Source organism: Phyllostomus hastatus, unplaced genomic scaffold, assembly GCF_019186645.2.
Source record: "Phyllostomus hastatus isolate PE091 unplaced genomic scaffold, TTU_PhHast_1.1 phas_scaffold_1674, whole genome shotgun sequence".
Classification (NCBI taxonomy): Eukaryota; Metazoa; Chordata; class Mammalia; order Chiroptera; family Phyllostomidae; genus Phyllostomus; species Phyllostomus hastatus.
Genome location: NW_025334011.1, coordinates 19,157,965 through 19,180,214, shown reverse-complemented (window position 1 = coordinate 19,180,214; position 22,250 = coordinate 19,157,965). Strand labels below are relative to the sequence as shown.

Below are 22,250 nucleotides of genomic sequence, written 5' to 3'. Positions count from 1 at the left end.
ACATTATATGTATTTTATTTCTTGTTTTACCCTTCACTAATTACTTGACATTTGAATAAAATTTCAAATAAAATGCTGTCAATTGATCATAATTTTGCATAAAACTTAGTGTTTTAAAAATTTTAATTACAGTTGGACCTGCTATTGGGTGAGTAGTGATGGAAATTGGAGGCCTGGTAGGCAAGTGAATTTCACAATGGCAGGTTTTTGACCACTCTGCAAAGTACCAGTTACAGGATAAGTTTTCACAGTGGTTGGTTTTTATATCTGTGGAAATGACTGAACAAAAACATGGTAATATTGACTCTCATTGCTTTACAAGCGTGTTCTCACATGATTGTGTGTGAGTATGAATGTATGTATGCAGGAACCACATGGAATGCTTCTGGAAAAAAGTTCTCAAGGCTGTCAGTCCTCCAGGTTGGTTCACTTTAATATAGTAATGAATGTAAGTGGACTTTCAGCCTTCACACACTTGGTTTAAATAAGCCTTCCTGAACTTTATTTGCTACAGAGGGTTCTAACAGGGGAGATTTGGGACTCTTCTCTTGGTAAGCTCTTCCAGACCTAGAAGAATCTTTGCACGACCTCATAAGTTGAGGTGTGATTTCACAAAATAACGAGAGTCAAGCTGATGGGTGTCAATTTTATTTCTCTGCTGGGTCTTTTGCCATTTACAGCCAAGTCATTATAACATGGTATGTATCCATCTAAACACAAAAATTTGAAATTATGTAATCAATAAAGTAGTGGATTCTTCCAAATTAGTATGACATTGATTGTAAAGACGAGCTACAGAATGAGAGCAAAGGTGCTCTTCACGCCATTCTATAGATAAAATCCAACCCTTGATTCATTGTAAAGCCTTCCCATAATAATTAACCATCCATAGATTCCTGACACACCCTCTCTTTGAGCTGGTCAGGTAGGCGAGATAGTACATGGGACAGCACCTGCAGCCTTTTGAGAAAGAGCAAAGCAGGAGTCTCAAATGCTGCTATCATTAGTTCAGAATACAGGGTCTTCTTGATTCCTGCCTCTGCAGAGTGCCACGATTAGACTTTTTGTGAAAATAACAAGGACTTTTCTTCAACAAAGTAAATGCATTAATTTTTGTAAAATCTTAAAATCAGGGAGTTATCTGAGGAAGTATTTCAGAATCTTTTTTCCTTAAGGAAGAAATAACAACACTTTCCATGACTAATTTTAATCCTGGAGTCTCTGAGTGGTCATTTGTGTCTGATTTGTGATAGTCACATTCAGAACCGTCCCTCCATTCTTTTAGCCATTTACAAGTCTAATGCTGCGGTATTCTGGTTCAATCATCACTTTTACAATCATTTTTCTTCTTGAATATTTCAGCTTCTGTGCTTATTTTAGCTCTGGGACAGCAGCTTTTTGCAACACAATACAGTAATGCAAGCATAATACCTGTCTGATTTTAATCCCATATTAGGAGAGCAAACTTAATCTATGTTTTTATACAGGATTGACAATACACTACTTATATCATTTAAGAATAGAAATCGTGGTCACTAGCTAAATTATTTTTATGGACAACAGCAATACATTTTAATAGACTTTAGTTTTTCGAGAGTTTTTAGGATCACAGCAAAATTGATCGGAAGGTACAAAGATTTCCCATATAACTTGTCACCACACATATGTAACTGACTTTACCTCAACATCCCCTACAAGGGTGGTAATATGGTACAATCCACGTTGTACCTGCACTGATACTACATTGTCATCCAAAGTCCACAGCGGACATTAGAATTCACACTTGATGAATATTCCGTGGCCTTTGACAAATACATTTCACTGCCCTAAACATCCCCTGTGGTTGCTCCGCCTGTTCATGCCTCCCCATTCCCTAACCCTGTCAACCACTGCTCTTTTTCTTGTCTCCTTTCTGCCTTTGCCAGAATATCAAATGATTGGAATCATACAGTTTGTAGCCTTTTTCAGATTGGCTTCTTTGACATAGAAATAGGCATTTTAAGTTTCTCCATGTCTATTCAGGACCTGAAGGCTTATTTCTTTTAGCACTGAATAATATTCCATTGTCTGGACACACCACAATTTATGTGTTCATTCACCTCTTGAAGGACATCCTGGATTTTGTTGTTGTTTGAAATGCCTATTCAGCATTTAGTAAGCAGGATTGTACATTTAAAAGAAAAAGAAACCTGTGATAAAAATCAGCTGCTTTTCTTAGTGCTGGTAGATACAAAATGAGCTATTGCAAGAAGATAAACTATGTAACTCTCTTTCTACAATGATGTCATTCATATTCCTGAGGGAACACTGAATCATTATACATATTATCATCAGTAATATTATCAATAATACTGAATAAAGAACTGCAGATCTGCAAAGTCAATTTATCTCTATGAACAGTGAGTCTGCTAAAATTTAAATACATTATTACAAAAATTTCATATCAACATGCTTTTTTATTCCATTTTCATGTGATTTATATTTTTATGGGGATCACTTTGTAATGTATACAAATACTGAATCACTGTGATGTGCTCCTGAAATCAATAGGATATTATATGTCAATTATACTCTAATAATAGAATTTTAAAATAAACTTATTTATATCACGTTTGGTTATATAAATCCTCCTCTATGCAGAATATATTTTCAGGGAACCCCAGTTAGTCATTAATGAGAAAATTCTAAGTCATTACTCTTTGCTGAGAGAGTCATTTGATACGTGTACCAGTGGTAGATTTGATAGGAATCAGGCCTGTGATGGGTAATTGCTGAATTCTGTTCCTTTTTTCTGAATTAATCTACCAAACCAGGAAAGAAGACATTCTAGTTGTCTTGTGAAAAACAAAAAGAAGAGAGGGAAGACACAGTCTTCTTCAACTTCCTCTGTGTGCCTACATTGATACATGTGCCTTTCTAATGGTCTTTATTGTTGTTTGGTTTTTGAGGACAAGTGGCTAATTGACTTTTTTGGAGGTCAAAGTTAAGGGGAGGAATTGGCCCTTGGATTTGAATAATATCTGGCAGAGAGGGCAAAGGAATGAAGTGCTTCCGGTGTAACAGCTAGTCTCACTGGATTGTTTTAGGCCATCCCAAGGACCGCAAACACCCACAGAGATGAGAACATTTACACAGCTTTTTTTCCTTCTGCCTCCCACCTTTGTATAGGTTCTCCTGTGGCTCCTATTACCTTCTGGAGCCCAGGTTCAATCGAGCCCTCGTAGAGCCTCGCTGCTCAAAAACGCTCTGTGGACAGGAACAGAATCCTGGCCCCCATCTTGGATATGCTGAGCCAAATCTGTGTTTTGTTCCCTGGGTCAATCCTGTGCTTCTTTGAGCAGATAGAGTCTTAGCTTTTCCTGAGTACCTTTTTGTCTATCACTCCACCAATTAATCTGAATATTTACAATATAAAAGTCAGTTCTCAACTGTAGGATATACATGATAATTGAATATCTTCAGAAAAATAACATTCACTTTTTTACGTTTACCAGTTGAACCTAAGATAAGGCAAACATGTTGTTCTCTTACAAACCACCATGCAGAAAATAGGGAGGTGGTCTTTGTGATGTCAGATCATGCTCCTTCTTGTTTAAAACCTTCCGATGGCTTTTCAACTCTTCTCAGAGTAAAATCCAACTTCCTTACACACTGAAGACCCCCTGTGATATGCTTTCTACCCACTTCCCCAGCCTCCTCTAAAGCCACCTGCCCAGACACACTGTTTGTCCACTCCAGACACACTGGTCGTCCTTCCTCTTCTCCAATGGAATGCTCTTCTCACCTGTGCTTGTGTTCTGACTGCTTCTTCTACGAATTTCTTCTACATACTGGGAAGCCTTTAGAAGGCTTGGAGCTGGCAAGGAACTGATCTGATTTATGAATAAATGAATGAATTAATTAATTTATAATTAGTTGAGGGCAAAGCATTTTTCCCCTTCAATAATAACCTAGATAGGCATTTTGCAGAGTGATTTGGAATGTTTTAAATGTCTGATGTTGGGAAATATATTGTACCCACAGAGTTTATATACAGTAGAGTTAGGATTAACATTCTCTGAGCAGACCTGAATCTAGGCCTAGAATTGGAAATTTACATATAAATAGAAAATTAAATCAGTTTTCTAAACAGGTATTATTGAAAATCTAATAACAGGTTATCAAATTTAAGGTTTATACAAACACAGAATATTTTTGACTTAATTTGAATTAAATTTCATAAGTATTTGATTGATAAGTGAGAAAGAAAGAAAGAAAGAAAGAAAGCACCCTCTTGACATTCTAAATAGCATTGAACGATATTGATGGCTTTAAAAAAAATGATCACAGACAGCGTGTCTATTACCCGGCCAAGCAATTCATAACAAAAAAGCAGGTCAAAACACTTCACTGTAGAGCAGTGTGTTGTGAGATGTGAAATATTATGTAAAGTTAAAGGGAGAACAAGCTGATGTGTTTTCTTCTCTTTATTCACATGCCATTCTTTATGAGCAATATACTTCAAAGTTTGTCTCAGAGCATTTTGCTTTCCCTGTGGGGAAAGGTGAAAGGAAATTATGTAGAATAAAAGCAGGTTAATGTGTGTTAATTTACTCTAGAAGAGACACAGGAGAGTTACATTTAAGTGGCAATGGACTTCTTGTCAAGTTACGATTTCTGTGCATGAATATCAGAACTGCTTGTGGCCAGTTATCAGCAACGTTTGAACTGAGAAGTGGTTAGGGGTGAAAAAAATATACACACAGGTCACTGGTATATCACTTTCTCAATTTTCTCTTTTCACATACTATCATTTTTAAGTGTTTATGAGTTGAACTATGGATTGAATGAAGCTATCAGCCAGGCTTCAGTGTGGAGTGAAAGGACAACTGAGGTTAATACCATTTGGTTTGAGAGCACAGAAAGATGTCCTCAGAACCAGACACAGGGCAAGTCACAGCAGGTGATACCTTCACAGAGAAACCACATGCTGGATCAGCTGCTTATCTCCTAAGGTGATCTCTCTGCTTTCACCAACCCCCAAAATTATTTTTATGAAAGTTTGCCATCATTCTTCTAAACACCTACAATCAAAGCCTCCTGGCTTTCCTCTTTTCCTTAGCTTGGTTCTCAATAGCATTGTCTGCCTTTTCAATGTAATGTGTATCCCACCTCCCATGTCATAGTTTTACCTCAATTAAATTCCCTTAGTGCCTAGGCTCCTTCCTTTTGGTGTCCAGGGTATTATGAATACACGTTTTGATTTAAGTCAATTGAAATTTAAATGTATAAGTACATGTGCCATCTTTTATGCTAGCATTTTTCTCTGAGTTTCGATGTTGCTTTTATTTTTACTTAATTTTTTATTAACAGAAATTAGGAGAAAGGGTTCAGAATTTTAACTTTCATTTTATATCCTATCCCTTTTCCCCTACTCTATTTTGTTTAAAATTTAAATGCTTATTACCAAACATATTGTAGTAGTACTTTTTCTCCTTGTGGCGTTTATTACTGATGAATAACTTCAGTGCTTTTGTCCTTGGTTTGGAACCAGATTCACCATTTACGTAACTGCTCTTGTTGGCGTTACCTGTCATACAAGCCCGCCCACCATTTGTTGGAATTTTGAAGACTCAATGTTTTTGAAAGCCTTTGAAAACTATCTGATACATAGGGAAATACAGAATTTGGCAATACCTGACATATATAGCTTCCCGGAAAAATGAAGCCATCCTAATAATTTATATGAATTTGGCTCTCCCCTTGATTAACCAGCTTCCTACTAATTTTTATAAATTCTGTTCCTTCATTCATCAAATATTAAATAAATGCTTACTATGCACCAGATCCTATTCTATAGAATTAAAGTATAAAGAGTATAAAGATATATAAAATCAAGAAGAATAAAAATATAGAAAAATAAGCAATTGGCCTATTTTCATCTGGAGCTTAACTTTTTATGTGATAAATATATAATATGTATCTGTGTAGTCAAATTTACTATGATAATCATTTTTAGTTATACAATTCAGTGCTATTAAGTACATTTATAATATTTTGCATCACCCCCATCTATCAAGAGATATTTTTATCACCCCAAACTGGAACTGCACTCATTAAATAATAATTCCTTATTATTCCCTCCTTCGTCTTTCTGGTAACCTCTATCCTACTTTCTGTCTCTATGAATTTGACTACTCTACATGCCTTATTTTAGTGGAATTACACAATATGTGTCTTTTTCTGTCTGGCTTATTTAACTTAGCATAGTTTCTTCAAAGTTTGTCCAATTGTCTAGTATGTATACAGTTTCTATGGCTGAATAATAAACACCTATGTACACCTCATTTTGTTTATCCATCTGTTTATTTGACACATATCCAATTGCGTATTTGTGTGCTAATAGACACTTGGAGTGTTTCACCCTTTTAGCTAATGTGAATAATACTGCTGTGAACATTGTTATACAAGCATATGTTTGAGTGGGCATTACTTTTAATTAGAAATAAATTTGAATTTAAGAAAAGATGCAAAGATAATACAAATAACTCCTTTGTGTCTTTTAATTAGACTAGAAATGTTAACATTTTGTCCAGTATGCTTTATCATCTGTGCCATTAACTATTTGTAAGTCACAGAAATCATGACTAACTTTTTCTCTCAAGATCTAATAATAATCCTCATACTTCTATTACCTACAGTACTTGAAATTGACTGAATGTAATATTTAGAGTTTTGTGAGGTATCAAATGTGAATATTTAACTTCACAGTGGATTTTAGAACTAGCACACTTTAACCCACACCACATAGCTATTAAAAAGAAATATTTAATATATGACATCTTCAAATTGTACAATTTGACAAGAATACAATAAATATTCTCACTGTTTCATTCTAAAATCAAATGTTCTATTGTTTTCAGTGTTGTTATTTTTTGAGTCAATATTTTAGCACTTTTGATAAGAACTAAAATGCTTATATTAGCAAAGTTTCACATTAGTTTTAGCTTATTAATGTTATATTTAGATATCTGGCAACAACAACAACAAAAAACAATTAACTATGATTTACTCTGAGAATGACCAAACGAACAAACCCTAGTGGGTACTTAATAGACTATAGACTTTATAAAAATAAGCAAGTGTTTGTAGAGTATGTTCTAAATCTTACCATCCAAAAAGTGGTATGCTATTGTTTTATCTCATAGGCTAATGTAGATAATGATATGGATCAAAGAAAATATTTGGTTTATCCTTTAATAAGGTCTGCTTGTTAGACCAAGGTCCCTGAATTAGGGACATGTAAATAGGCACACTTCTTTCTGTGGGTATTGTGTTATAACTGGCACAATCCGACAAAAGTGGGTGATTTTTTTTACAGCAGTGTGGGAGATGATCAATAAAATGTTTTAGACAGGATCTTCTGAAGGAGCGGAAGCATTTCTTCCACTTCATAGAGTATGTTTCCCAGTGACATGCGCTGAAAGTAAATATGTAGACACCATGTTTGTATATGCAAACATAATCCCCCCATCCTTTCCTAAAAGTGAGAACTGTGAAAAGCAACTGAACATAATACTTCCATGTATTAGGAAAAATTGTGTCAATTTCAATAAAGTTATTTCTGATGGATTTATGTGATTTTTCTGAGTATTGTTGATAAATGAGTATTTCCTAAACTAAGCAATTCTTTAATTAAAAAAATAGAGTTTCCTATCCCACAGAAAGGATTTAAATAAGATCGTCAAAATGGAAATAACATCAACATGTTGACTCATTAGCAATCAAAATAGTGAGGTTCAACCTAATAAATAGGCAAATTTTTTTTGAAAGACACCAGTAAGTGATTGAGGGAAATCACCACGTTCATGTCCCACTGATGAGTGTGGAAACGGATGCAGTCTGTGTGCAGTAGAGGACAGGTCACTCTCGTAGAGTTTGGTTCTAAAAATAATTGAAGATGATCGCAAAATTTCAGCCTCTAATATAAACTTAAAAGTTCAACAATTGAGATTTAGTTAGATTGTTTGTGGTAGACACTAGTTATTCTTAAATGTAGCATATACTCAATAACATATTTATTTTGTAGTGCTGGAATAAACAAGTTACACAGACACACACACACACACATACACACACATTTTTGTATACAAGCATGTGCAGACATTTAGAAAGGAAGGATTTCCAGGAAGGATATCCAGGAAGGATTTTCACTAAGGTGATAATTCTGTGCTTTGCATCTGGGACAGAATAACAAGTATTTTAAATTTTGTCCTATTTTAAAAAATTATATAATTGTCAAAGTTTTGATATTAGAAGAAAGAATATTTTAAGTTAATATTTGTAAAACCACCTAGGTTATTCATTTTGTAATATGAATAATGATTTTTTAGTAAAATAGATGCTTACTGTAAGAAAACTGTATAAAATCTATTATTTAAAATTTTTATGAACTGAAGCAAGATTTCCTTAATCCACATTCCTCAGATACGGCTTATTCGTGAAATAAAGTAATTCCTAACAATGTTATACTGATCACTAATGAATATACAAAATAAAATTGTTGACAATTCTCTGGCAAGGAGTATTTTTGCCCAATAATGAAAGTTACAGGTTTTAAATTATTTTATGAAATTCAGATATTTTTCTTGGTCACAGATGGAAGTAGGCACACCCATAGAAGGGAAGTTTTTAAAAATTTTTATTTACTGATTTTAGAGAGAGAAGAAAAGGGAGCTAAAGAAAGACTGAAACATGGATAGACATCAGTTTGTAGTTTCACTTATTTATGCATTCATTGGTTGATTCTTATATGTGCCCTGATGGGAGGTCAAACCTGAAACCTTCGCCTGTGGAGACAGTGCTCTAACCAACTGAGCAACCTGGCCAGGGTCTTTTTGGTAAATGTATATTGTGTTAAATATTTGGAGCAGAGACTTTTTCAGTATATCAGACATTTGTTTGTATGAACAAAATACCATTTACAGAAAAAGTGATTTAAGAATAAAAGGAGAATGAAACAATTGGATTCTAAAAGTTCCAGAGTTTTACTAATCTCTAAGTGGATGGAATGTTACTTTGGATTTCTATCTCATTTCGGTAGCTTGATCCTTAACTGATACGTTTTAGGAATATAGCACAGAAATTGAAATCTAATTTTAGTGTCATTTTTCCTGTCTTAATTCTTTTTTAATGTAATTTTGTTGATTGTGGTTTATTTACAATGTTAGTTAAATGTGTAATCAGTATAAATATATGCAATCATACAATTTAATTAGGAATGTTATTTAGGAAAGCAATTACAAAATTTAGACATTCATGGCATTTTTAAATTTCTTGGGAACTTTATTTTAAAACTGTTATTTGAATGAAAAGTAGTTAACATTCAAATTTAAGTATTTCTGTTTTCCAAAAAAAAGTGAGAAAAATCTTGTTAAATTCAGTAGATTAAAATATATTATTAGAAGTACAATGCAGTTTGTAAAAGACCAGAATTTCTTAACTTTATTTATTTATCTATTTATTTTTATTAAATCATTTTTATTGTTATTCTATACAGTTGTCCCAATTTTTACCCCTTTGCCCTCTTCCACCCACCCAGCCCCCACAGTCCATTCTCACACCATTGTCCATGTTCATGGGTCATTCATACACATTCTTTGACTAGTCCCTTCCCCTTCTTTCCACCATTATCCCCCTTCCCCCTCCTCTCTGGTCACTGTCAGTCTGTTTCATGTTTATAAGATGTTACACTTTCTATTTGTTATCATTTCTTCAGTTTTGGGCTTGACAGTTCCCATTCTTGTGAAATAGGCTATTTAGAATATAATTTTTTAACTTAAAATTGTAGGTTTACATAGAGAAATATATATTATTCTATGGCAAAATATTTTACCTCAAATAATAGCTTGAGTTAGTCATAAGGAAAACTCAGCAAGTGGGTAAATTATGCAAGTAATTAGCAAGTAAATACTGAAAAACACTTAATGGAGCAATACAATTTTCTATATATATATTGCATTTTTAAGTATAAATACCAGTGTTAGTTTGGGTTGAAGAATCATACACCTGCTGTAACTACTGTTATTTATGAATCCTTGCTTTAGAATGCTTTTGACATTGAAAAGCATAATTTTTTCTGTGATTTTTTTGTAGAATTTATTATAAAGTTTTTGGAAATATTAAAACTAAGTAGTTTTGCCTATTGTTTTGTGGTTCTGAGGTTGTTTGAATATGTGTTTCATGAAATATGTGAATCAAATGTGAGAAATAGAATAACTTGGAAAACTTGCTGTGGTAATCTCTGAACATTTTTAAGTACTTTGATGTAATAGTGTTTTAACACTGAACTTTTCTTTTTACTCAAATATAGAGAAAGAGGTAAGAAAAGTATAGGAAATTGCACAGAATTTGGCAGGCCTGTTTCTAAATGTTCTGAAGAAGTAACTCAGCATATCTAAGTATTTAAGTGTAACAATGTTAAGCAGAGACAGAAGACTGTCTTAAGGAAGAGCTGCCATGATGGGAGGGCAATGCCAGGTCACCATCCCAACTACATTGCGGCATATCCCCGGGAAACAAACAGACAGGGCAGCCTGGGCAGATTCAGTGAACTTTCTTGTAATAACCGAAAAGAGCAGAGAGATGAGTAAATGACACCTTTCCTGGCTAAGCCCGTGGTAGTTTGTGGAAGACTGACACTTGATCAATAATTACAATGTGATGAGGAGAACACAGCAATGGGTTTGAAAGTGGTTCTATGAGATCACATTTAAAAAACTCTGCCTAGGAAAGTGACATGTTGATGATGATGAAGCCTTGACCAAATTGGAATAATTTGAACTTGACCTTCAAAAAGTAGAGATTGAGGACTATTTCTCTCTCACTACAGAAGCAGCACATTGTAGAAAATGTTTAAAATAAAGATATGCCAAAAGAACAAACCAAAAACTAGTTGCTGCCATTTTGCATACTACAGAGAAAAGTACTGTTAATACTATAAGGTATTTCTTTCTGCCCTTTTTTGTGTATAGGAATATATACAAATTATATATGCATATATATTTTACCCAATTCAAAGACTATATACAGTTTGTTATACATAGTCATGTCTTTTTTGCACATCTTACAGTATCAAATCCTAGAAGACTTTACTACAGATTGAAAAATTTCCCATAGAAAATTTTGATTAAAATTATGATCCCACTACCAATTTTAGATAATACAACAGTTGGTTCAGAAAAAAATGCTATAAAATACTGACAAGCATGATTTTACTATAAATCTCTGTGAATGTGGTAGGGAAAAGAATTATAGTTTACTGTATTTCTTCAACTTCTTATAATGTTAAACAATTTATATATTTATTAGTTATTTATATTTCCCTTGAATTATCTATTTATGGAATTTGCTGGGAGTTACCTGTTTATGGCATTTGCCAATTTTTTAAATTGAGGACTAATAAAATTTATTGGTATATTTATTGATATATATTTGTATTAAGATATAGCATATGTGATTGCCATTTTGTAGGTCAAAAATTAAATAGGTACACATAGTATTAATCATGATATATGCTGTTGATGTTTTCTGCTGACCTTTTAAATTTATATAAAGCTGAATAGAGGACCATTGTATTTTTCTGCTTACCATTCTTTCATCATTTGCTGTTGTGCTTGTGAGTTTTGTGTAATGACTGAGTCTCCAATGAGAGCATTTGGAGACAATTTTTTGTTTATCCTGTATTTTCAACACTCGCACACAGAAGAAGGGAGCTCATAAATGTAGATTTTGCAGTTTTATTTTTCACCATTATCCAGGAATGATATTTAATGTTTAGCCACTAATAATCTTTGGTCAGTCAGTTGGGCACAGACAAGACAGTAGGGCTGAGCACAGATCTAGAGGCCTTGCCAGACAGCTGACCCAGTTGCATTACCTGGAGGGCATTGCTCATCTCTTTGCAGGGAGGTAGGGAGTTGGGGTGCAGTTAACCTATTAATTTGTTCACATTGAGCTTTACAGTCAGTCAAATTTCAGAAAAATACTGCTGGTTTTGATTCTAAGAATATGTCTTCCAATTACTAAAGTCATATTTTAATAAAGAAACATAAGCCCAGAAGGTTGAGGACTTTCCTGAGGTTAAACAGTTATAACCTCCTGGGCTGCAAACCTAAAGGTCACAGTTTGATTCCTGGTCAGGACATATGCCTGGGTCGAGGGCCAGGTCCCCCATGTGAGAGGCAGCCAATTAGTGTTTCTCTTGGGCATCAATGTTTCTCTCCCTCTTTTTCTCCCTTCCTTCCCCTCTCTCTAAAGCTTTAAAAAAATAAAAAATAAACAACAGATAATTTTGTGGTGAGGAAATTAAAAATGTTATTGGCCTCTTGTCCAAGTCCACACAAATCTCTAGAGGACATTTAACCTATAGAAATTAGATGTTGTTGTGATTACAGTAAGATTTATATAATTTAGATCAGATAATATTTATAAAACATAACCTGACAGAAATGCATTTGTTGGTTTTCATGTGTGGCCATTGGCTAATTCAGCCTGAGCTCAACAGTGGGCCATTATAGATTCTGGCCCCCCGACTGAATGTGGCCCGATAGCCATACGCAATGAGATGGAATCTCTCAGACATCTGGCTGCCGTGATTTAACTGAAGGTCCTCAGGGATTTGGGCCCTAGGCATTTGGACATCATCTTCGACACTGGACACCATTATAACAATTGATTCCATCTGGTATGTTTTGGCTCAGAGGACTCAGATTTTCCTTAGAGATGCTATTGGCATGACTGGTCCTTGTTTATAGAATTTTCCATCTCCCCTTGCTGGTAGAGTCACATTTTCATTCATGGGACTGAGCTTTTTGTGCACAGCCTATTTTTAATGCACAACACAAGGGTAATGTAGGATGGCTAATGATAAATAGAAGTGTTAAAGTGCTTTACCAAATAAGTTTTAGGGTTTTCTTGGTACTATGGAGACTCTAAACTCTCACAATGCATTAATTTTCACAAGTTAATAGAAAACCTGAAAACAAATATTGAATACTAACATATGATCCAAAATAGCCCTAAGTGTGTTAAGATATTTAGCTCTCTGTGGATGACAGACTGTTGTAGCTGGGAGGGTCTGTAAAGGCTACAGAGCTGCCCCCTCTGATTGTACAGATGGCAGGAAGTCACACACCTACAAATCCCATGTATGCGCTGGTTCATGATACAGTGTTTTCTACAGCAAATCCCAAGCATCTTATTAAAAGATAGATCCTCAGATTTAAGAAAATACTATTTTCTCTGTTTATAAATTATTATAGATTATGGCTCATGTGAAAATGAGTTTATTCTTCAAATCTGGCAACTTAATCTGAAAAATCAGTGAATGGTCTGAGTTTTTTGACAGTCGGCCTTTTTATTGTGAAACAACAGGTTAAATCACAGTGAAACAAGTGCTGGAATCTATTTGAAGGAATTTATTTTTTTTAATTTCTACTGGGCAGTTAATAGAAAATTCTCCATTATCAAGAGGATTAATTATTTATTTTAAAGTATTTCCTAACCTTTCAAGATACAATAAAAATATGATCAATATTAATATGCTATTACTTTCTGCTGTGTTTTTACATTAACGTTGTTTAACTTACTCCTGTTGGTAAGTCAACTTGAGGGATATTGTATTCCTTATTTGCTTTCAGATGCTGGCTTGTTTACATATTTTTGCTGATTTAAATAGCCCATTATGTCTAATTTAATTTTTTTATTTTAGATTGTTTCTTTTTGTCATATTATTAGACTTTGTAACAGAATGCTAAATTGACTCCTGGAAAGATTAATCAGAGGTTGATTAGATTAATAGTTAAGGCTAAGCCTCTGGAGCAAGCTCTGGTTACTTTCCTAGTCTATCACTTACCCTCTCGTATACATCAATGTCCTCATATGTAAAATGGACTAATAATACTACATGCCAAATACACTAAGGTATGCAAATGTCTAAAACAGTGCCTGGTATTTAACTAATCCTAAATGAAAATTAGTTATTGTTATTATTAACCCATGTTAAAAGCAATACATAATAACTCCCATTAACTTAACATAGTGTTAATCTTTCTCTTATTTTTTATACTTTAGTTAATATGTAGCAGTACTTTAAAATTGTCTTAAACTTTATTAATGAGTGCTTATAAAGTTGAGTAGTATGTTTTCCACAGGATAATTTTTCATTTTTATAGAAATTAAAATATCTTACTATTTTTATTTAATAGTAAAATTAGAAAATAATTAAATTTTAGAAGTATAAGTTGATTCCATGCCCATTTGGAGTGTTTGATTAGATTTTCCAATTCTGTTTAATGTTTCATATATTTTTCTTACACTGCCTGATATTCCGCAGAGGTCTGCCCTACAGCGACCCAGAACCCTGCGATGACTCAGCAGTCAGAGAAGGGGTCAGACGGAGAAGGGGGTGTGCAGGCTCTTACATCTTGGCGTTAGGCTATTATGGCTCTCATGTTTTGCTCCCTCAGAGACTGAGCTCCTCTGCATCAAACTCCATGAGTAATTCCCACGTATTTTCTGCTTTTAACTTAAAATTGTCCTTGTTTCATCTACTTCATAGCTTCTCAGTTGCACTGGGCCAGGCCCACATTCTTCCAAGACATGTGCTGTATTTCTTACTGAGCCCATTAATGGAAAAACACCAAGATGATGAACTGCAGCGCTAACTGTTGCTGAACATCACTCAACTGGCCAGTGGCTATTTTGGAATCAAACTCATATAAGATAAATAGGAGCCGTTATAGATTTGCTTTCTCATAGTTTTCTCCGTCTTCCACCCTGTCATCCCACTATTCAGAAACATGGTTAAAATGTTAAAAAGTTGGACAAGAAATTGCATGCACAACTTTTAGGATGCTATCTCAAATGAACAGCAACCTAGCCAATCATTCATTTTCTCATTTATCCATTTGTTGTTCAAAAACTTTAGATAATTATTATATGTCAGAGTCAATCCTTATACTGATGGAACAAAAAATATAAGCGAGAGTCCCAGTTGTAAAACATCTCTGCATCAGGCACCTTCCAGGCCAGGTTTGGGGATATGCTGCAAAGACTCACAGAATTCAGCATATAGTTGGGCCCATGGCTATGATTTATTACAGAAAAAAAGGTATAAAGCCAAGTCTGCACAGGGAGAAGGCACTCTGGGGAACCAGGGCAAGTTTCAAAAAGCCTGCTTCAGCAGGAGGACACAGGACATTTAACTCCCCCAGCAACAGGTTGTGATGACACATGTGAAATGGTGTTGTCAACAAGGAAGATCATCAGGAACTCAATGCCCAAGCTGTTTTAATGGGGACTGTGCATACAACTACCTGCTATGTAGCACACACCCAAATTCCAGAGTCCCAGCAGGAAGGCAGGTGTTCAGCATAAACCATATTGTTTGGGTAAGCCCAAAAGGTTTAGCCACAGCGAACTACTTGTGTCTGTTAGGGAATGGTGGGAACCCTCACTAATTCTAATTTCTCAGATGCCAGCCAAGGGCCTTACAAACACAATTTTCTAAGGGTGTCAGTCTTGGGCCTGCTGTGTTAACTTTTTTCAGCATGATCTTACATTCAAGTGAGGGAGGCAGGAGAGTGTTTAAAAAGGTAAATAGAGTTACTGGATTATAAAAGGAAACTCAACTAGCTCTGCCTGGGAGAGCCAGGGGAAGCTTCATGTATAAAGACAATCATTGAGCTGGATCTTGAAGGAATGGTGAGATTTACCAAAGTCTGGAGTGAGGAAAGGCTTTCTCCATGCAGAAGTAACTGTGTTCAAGGCAGTAAAGAGATTATTGAGAAAGTCTGTGTGGTGGGAGCACAGGGCCTGACGGGAAGCCGGAGACAGGGGAGACTGGTTGGAACAGGAACATGCAGTGGTGTGGTAAGGCACCATTAGAGATTTTAATCGGGAGAGAGATGTGAATAAATTTGAAAAGTATATCTGGTAGCAAGATTGGACAAGGAGGAGTTTGAAGACAGACCAATTAGGAGGCAAAAGATGGTGATGATGTAACCTAAGGTTCCTGTGGTAGAACCAGGGCGTGGAGCAGCGGCCCTCAACCATGAAGGTGCAAAGAATTACACAGGAAGCCTAAAAAGAATGGGATGTCCAGGTCCTACTCAAGCCCTTTAATATCTCTTAACAACACATTCTGTATGCTTGCTTTCTCTTCTGTAGCTCTCTTACTCTGTAAGGCTCTCTATCAGTCAGAACCTCCAACCCCACTGTGTAGTCATTTCATTATTAGACAGAACCAGGGACGTAATTCCCTCCTCACTTTGACAATAAATTGAAATGCAAAGCCGTATGGCAGTCTACCTTAGTGAAATAACTTTATCTATTCTCAGATGATTCTAGCCAGTAAATCTTTTTGCTGTGAGAAATCTTAATGTTTCCACAGAGGATTCAAAGAGGTGATTTTGTTCCCTTGTAAAGTGTAGACCAAAGTGCTTGTCAAAAGTGTGGTTTTGACAGACCCTAATTTCATAAGATTCACCTCAATTTATGTAATTACTTCTTGGTGGTTTGATGCATTTTGTGCATGTGATTTGTATGCAAGACTTAAGAAATGGGTTTAGAGATGATTTCAACACATATCATAAGTAAATGCGAAGTATTTAAATAAGGTCATTAAGGTAACACAAATATGAGCATATCCAGCCAAGTACAGTTTTCTTTGTTTTTGTTTCAGTATTATTTTATGTTATTTCATTTTATAGTGTATGATGGCACAAAATAGACTTTCAAGGTTTGCATGAAATAATTTGAAAATATACATGTGTTTCCCCTTTTACTTTGATTAACTAGACATTATTGGATTTCATAGTGATATTCTATTTGAAATATAATGAAGTACCTTCTTCAAAAACAGTTTATTGGCTATTTTAACTGAATAAAATATTTCAAGAATGTGTTAAGATCAACTTACTTGTTATATACAAAAAAATTATGTCCTTAAGCTTTCTCTCTTAATATCCAAGTGGGAGTCATTAGATATATTTAATGTTCCCATGAGCTATGTGATTAACAGCTATAGCAAAATATGTTGGAGAAAACCACCTTTGAAGGTCTTCTACTGGTGGTTTAATTAACATACAGTGGTCAGGAAGCAAACAGTCTGTTCAAACACACAATTCAAAGATCCCTCCTGTTGCTTTTGTTTTCGCTGCAGCTGGGAAAGGAAAAATTACATTATATATATCCCTTCATCTTGCTTCCAGTGATTTGTTTTGGTGGTGATTTAAAATATTTTTCAGTTTGAAAGCTCATGAAGTGTATAGGAATAATTTACAGTGTAGATAAACCAACCTGTGGTTGGTTTTGGCAGTTTTTCTCAGTCTTTATTCCTGTAAAACATCCATTTTGACTTCTTTAAAAATGATTCTGAAATGGGACCAAAATCTAAGCCAATTTCATACTTCAGTCTTGATGAACCACATACTACTGAATTAAGAACATACAGGGACACATCCTCTGTGGATGGTTGAGTAGCCGTGCTTATAAATAACATAAACAGAGGAAAAGAATTGGTTCTAAAATAGCAACCAAAAAAAAAAATCCTTGTTTTTCCAGGACCTAAAGCTCACAAATTTTCTCATCACAGAACTCTCAGGTCCTCCTTTAGATTTTTGTTTATGTTTTTGTAAATACAGTTCGAGCCAGCAAGTGATCCATTTTGATCATTTACATGGTTTAAGGCAGCACATTTTAGGAGGAGCAAGCCCATCCATGATGGAGGCAAACCCATCAATGACTGCAATAGCTGATATGACAGTAAAGCAAGAGAAAACATTTTCTAAGACCCTGCTAAAAATTTAAAAGAACAAACACCAAAACTCCACAGCTACGTAGAGACCTACCCTTGTGAGTGCTAGAGTGAGCATTTGTTGTTGTTTCATACAAGAGGCCTACCTGTCTGCTCAATTTCCTTTCCCCAGTAATCCTGCTGACAGAGTTTGAATGGTCACTGCAAAAACAAGAGTGACACACTAGTGAAACATCCCAAACTTCAGCATAAGTGGTGTTAAAAGGTGACGTTCAGCATATTAAACATTTCAACTTCACCTGAGCAGTAACCGATTCCAAAGGAAGAGCACCAAACCAGAAATGACCAAGAGCACTCTAAGGACAGGAGGTAGGGGAGAGACTCTTATGAAGAAAGGGTAGAAGCGAAGTAAGGAAACTATTTGATTGGTTATTGCTTAAGCATCTATTTGATTTGGGAAAGCTATTTGTGACTGGTTGTCTTTAGGTTTTGATTCTTTCATCTTGAGGAATGTGCAGGCTTAGGTTTGGGTTTGCTTACTCTGTGTGGGCTGCTAATGCATTAGTACCACCTCAGTCTACTAAATGGCCTTTTTTAATTCACCATGGGGACTATGAACTTCATATTCCCTAAATTTTGCAACTCCTTTTTATTTCTTATCTTGGGTAAGAAAGCAGGGAGAAAATGAGGAAGGAGAGGGGACTCAGGAAGTTGAGAAATCCAATCCCTATGCAGACAGCTGCTCCCCATGTTAGATATCCCACCCACTCCCTGCAGGGGACAGGACCTCAGGGCGTGGCTGTTACTGGCCTAACGGGCATCCTGGAAAGTACTATATTTGTCTTGTGCTATAAACATCTGAAAAGATAGCGATAAAATTATTACCAGTCAACTAATAGCCAGCAATAATATCAATTTAAAGGAAACCCAGGGTTGCTTTGAAATTCTGTTTTGAAGATTTTAATAAAGTCTAAGTCTTTGAAGTTTTCAGTATAGTTTCCCTAATTTACATTACAGAGGAAAATACCTCTGGTTTAAGCTATTCCTTTGAGTGATTTAAATTTTTTTTTATATCTAGGACCGTTTAATCTATTAGCTGCATCACATTTGCTAGTTTCTTGTCTAGATTATTTCTAACAAAGACTCCATGTAGATTTTCAATCATTCCTCCATGACTACTTGTATGCAGACAGCCACCACCCCCGGTGCAAGGCAAACAAACAACTCTAAAGTTAACCTAAGTGTTGTGCTAGGAGGTCTTAATTTGGTTTTTATAAAACTTTTATTGCTTACTTTTGTTGTAAGCTTCCTTGTACATTTTTGGTAATGAGGCAGAATGTATAAATAAAGCAAATCAAATTGCTTTATGTAGCTCTCTACCTAGAATCAGGTCTTAGAGCCTGATACACCCTCAGGAAGAGCAGCCCGCTTCTGCAGGTGAGGTACTTTCATTCCCAGTTAAAGTATAGGGTAACTAAAGCACAGAGAGTTTTGTGAATTATGCCAGACCCCATTTCTAGCAAACATAACAGGAAAAATTCCACCCAGGGTTTCCTGAATCCTTGTACAGTATTTCCCCTATTATGCAATTCTACCTGGTCCAAAGAGACTATCAACAGCTCATTCACCCATTCACTCATTCATTTATTCATTCAGCACACATTCACTGAGCATGGTTCAAATGCCAGTAGAAACAGCAGTGTAAAAAGGAAACATTTCCTGGAGGCTGAGAGGCAACTGTGATCAACCCTTAAAGTACATGAATTCTTTTCAGCCTTACAACAGTTCTATGAATTGAACACAGTGCTTCATTCTCGTGATTTTTGTGGCATTCTTGACCATTCCTGTCTCCATGGTTTTTTTTAAATTCTATTATTTTATGAGCCCATGGAAAGGTCTAGATTGCCGACACTGTGATAGTGTTTCTCTCTAAGCCATATCCACTAAAGCATCAGGCAGTGGGGGATCTTTTAAGCTCTCACAATGAAACCAAAGAATAGTCTCTCTGTCTGGAAGAATTACCACTTTTTTGAGGTAAAAGGGAGATATTTTAGACTAGTTGCCTATGGTGAGTACTGGTAGCTTTACCTTAGTTATTAGAGTTGCAAATAGCTGATTCAGTGGTATTATAAGCCACATGAAATACATTTTGGCTTCTTGGAATGTTCCTGCATGGAGGGGAACATCACAGTTATAATTAAATCACTGCTCCAATAGCTTTTTTTGAAGCCATATCCTGCCAGCTATAAAGCCTGTCGATTCATATCTTTTGGTAATAGTTGTGTGGAAGAGGGCTGTTCTTCTTAGTCAGAAACTGAATTTCTCATGCTTGTGCTACACCTTCCCCTGCTGACCTCCTGAAATGGAAGACTAGGAGTAATGATTAAATTTAATTTTCCCTCCTGCAGTGGCAGGATGAGCGGGGCCAGTCCCTGCAGATGGCTTTCGAATACCTTTGTGATTTGATCTCCTTGCCTTCCCATCCATTTCTCTAAATGTCTATCACTGTCACTCTTTGCCTCCCTGACAAGACTCCGAGGTAGGAACAGCACAAGTGAACAAGAACGTTTGTGATGCTTCCTGAGGGCGCTGCTTATTAAATGACTTCAGCTGTGAACCAAGTGTGACTTGTGAGCTACAAGGCAGGCTAGCACATTTACATGAAGATCATTCCGTGTATTATTTAACCCATTCAAACACATGGGTGTCTCTTTGCGGTTCAGCACAGCTCACATGAGACAAATAGAAGTTCAAATGTTAACTAGGTCAGACTTTTATTTTCAAATGGACTGAGAATCATTTGGTTTTCATTCCTTTGTTTGGATTACAGCTTGTTTTCTCAGAACAACTGGAGAATGTATATGAAGTGTGTGTGGAAGGCAGGGAAGAAAGCGAATAAAAATGCATTGCTTTAGGGCTGCACATCTGTTTTAGAGACTCTGCTGCATCTGCACATTAACCATTGTTGCAACTTGTGATGTGTCCTGAAATTGCATTCCACTCAGAGATGTGCATACCAACTCAAAATATTGCAATTAAACAGATTTCACTTGTATGAGTTAGTTTTCTATTTTCATGACTAGCAGAATTTTTTTCCTACTCAAGTTGATAGTGTGTGTGTGATTCTTAGCAAGTAGTAATATCTTATTTTATTTCTTTTCAAACAGACTGGCAGCATCAAGTTCCTCAGGCTCTCCCGCAAGCAGAAGAGGAGATAGAAGTAGACACACATACATTCAGCCACCGGTGGAAAAGGAACACAGATTCCCTCAAGGCTGTGGACACGAACCGAGCGAGCATGGGCCAAGACTCCCCAGAGCCCAGGAGCTTCACAGACCTGCTGCTGGATGATGGGCAGGACAACACCACCCAGATCGAGGTAAGTACTCTGGGCAATCGAAATGGACTAATGAATGTATTTCTTGTAAGGCACTCAGCGTATGCTGTCCCTTCAGCTCAACCTAGAACTTTTGGACTTTTTTTGGTAAGGATCAATTTAATTCATTAGTAAATAATTAATTTGTTAATATTTAGAAACTCAATAATAAGTATTTATAATGATATCAAATGAATGAATAGCTAAACCAACCATTCAATCACCCATATATTCATTTACTCACGAAACAGACACACATGGGCTCTGGTGTGTGATGACACTGAGGGGACACAGTGATGAAGAGGATACGGACCCTGCCTGCAAGGAATGTGTTGTATAGGAGGGTCTAAGCACTGTTATCAAGTCACCTCTGTGCCATGTCATATGTATAAAAAATGTACAGGCTGTAGTGTGGCAGGCATGGAGGAGGGAGTGATCATCGGCTTGGGGTCGGGTAGGGGGTGGGCTGTTGTCAGAGAGGTTAATTCTAGGAGTGGGCTTTTAGGCAAGGGCTTGGCAAATTGAGAGGAGCGCCCAGGTTGATGTCCTGTCAGTGGTGAAAAAGGATTCCTGGTGGAGTGAATTGCATCTGCGGTGACTGAGTTGCAGAACAGCGTGGCACATTGCGGTGTCTCGCAGGATGGTCAGCTCTCCTGGGCTGCCCAGAACTGGGGGTTTCCTGGAGGGTAGGACTGTCAGTGCTAAAAGTGGGGCAGTTCTGGGCAGACTGGGATGGTTGGTCACTCTCTGACTGGAAGTAATTCTTTGTCATGGGTAGAGCTATAAAGCGGAGTGGGGAGGAGTTGGAGATGGGTTTGGTGAGTCTGGAAGTTCGCTGAGGGCAGATTTAAGGCAGATTTTAGGGTGACCTAGAAGCCTCGAGGGTAGTATTGCATTGCTTAAGTTTCCGTAGTCCTTAGCATTGCAAATCATAAAATTGAACTAGTTATTGTGCTAGACATAGCAAAATCAAACAGATAAATCTTAAGGGAATGAGCAAAAACCACCCAAATGAGAACAAGAGCTGTTTTATTCAGTTTGCAATGGCACAGGGGCCAGCCTCCATCACTTGCCTTT

General features: G+C 36.2%; 1 protein-coding gene across 1 annotated transcript in view; it reads left to right on the top strand.

The window, feature by feature from the left end:
- The window catches only part of PLXDC2 (plexin domain containing 2), a 408,905-nt gene that overhangs the window by 147,854 nt on the left and 238,801 nt on the right, over positions 1–22,250 (top strand). Inside the window, exon 2 of the mRNA XM_045858118.1 lies at positions 20,965–21,176. Within this exon, the coding sequence (XP_045714074.1) occupies positions 20,965–21,176 (212 nt within the window). The remainder of the gene's footprint in view (positions 1–20,964; positions 21,177–22,250) is intronic.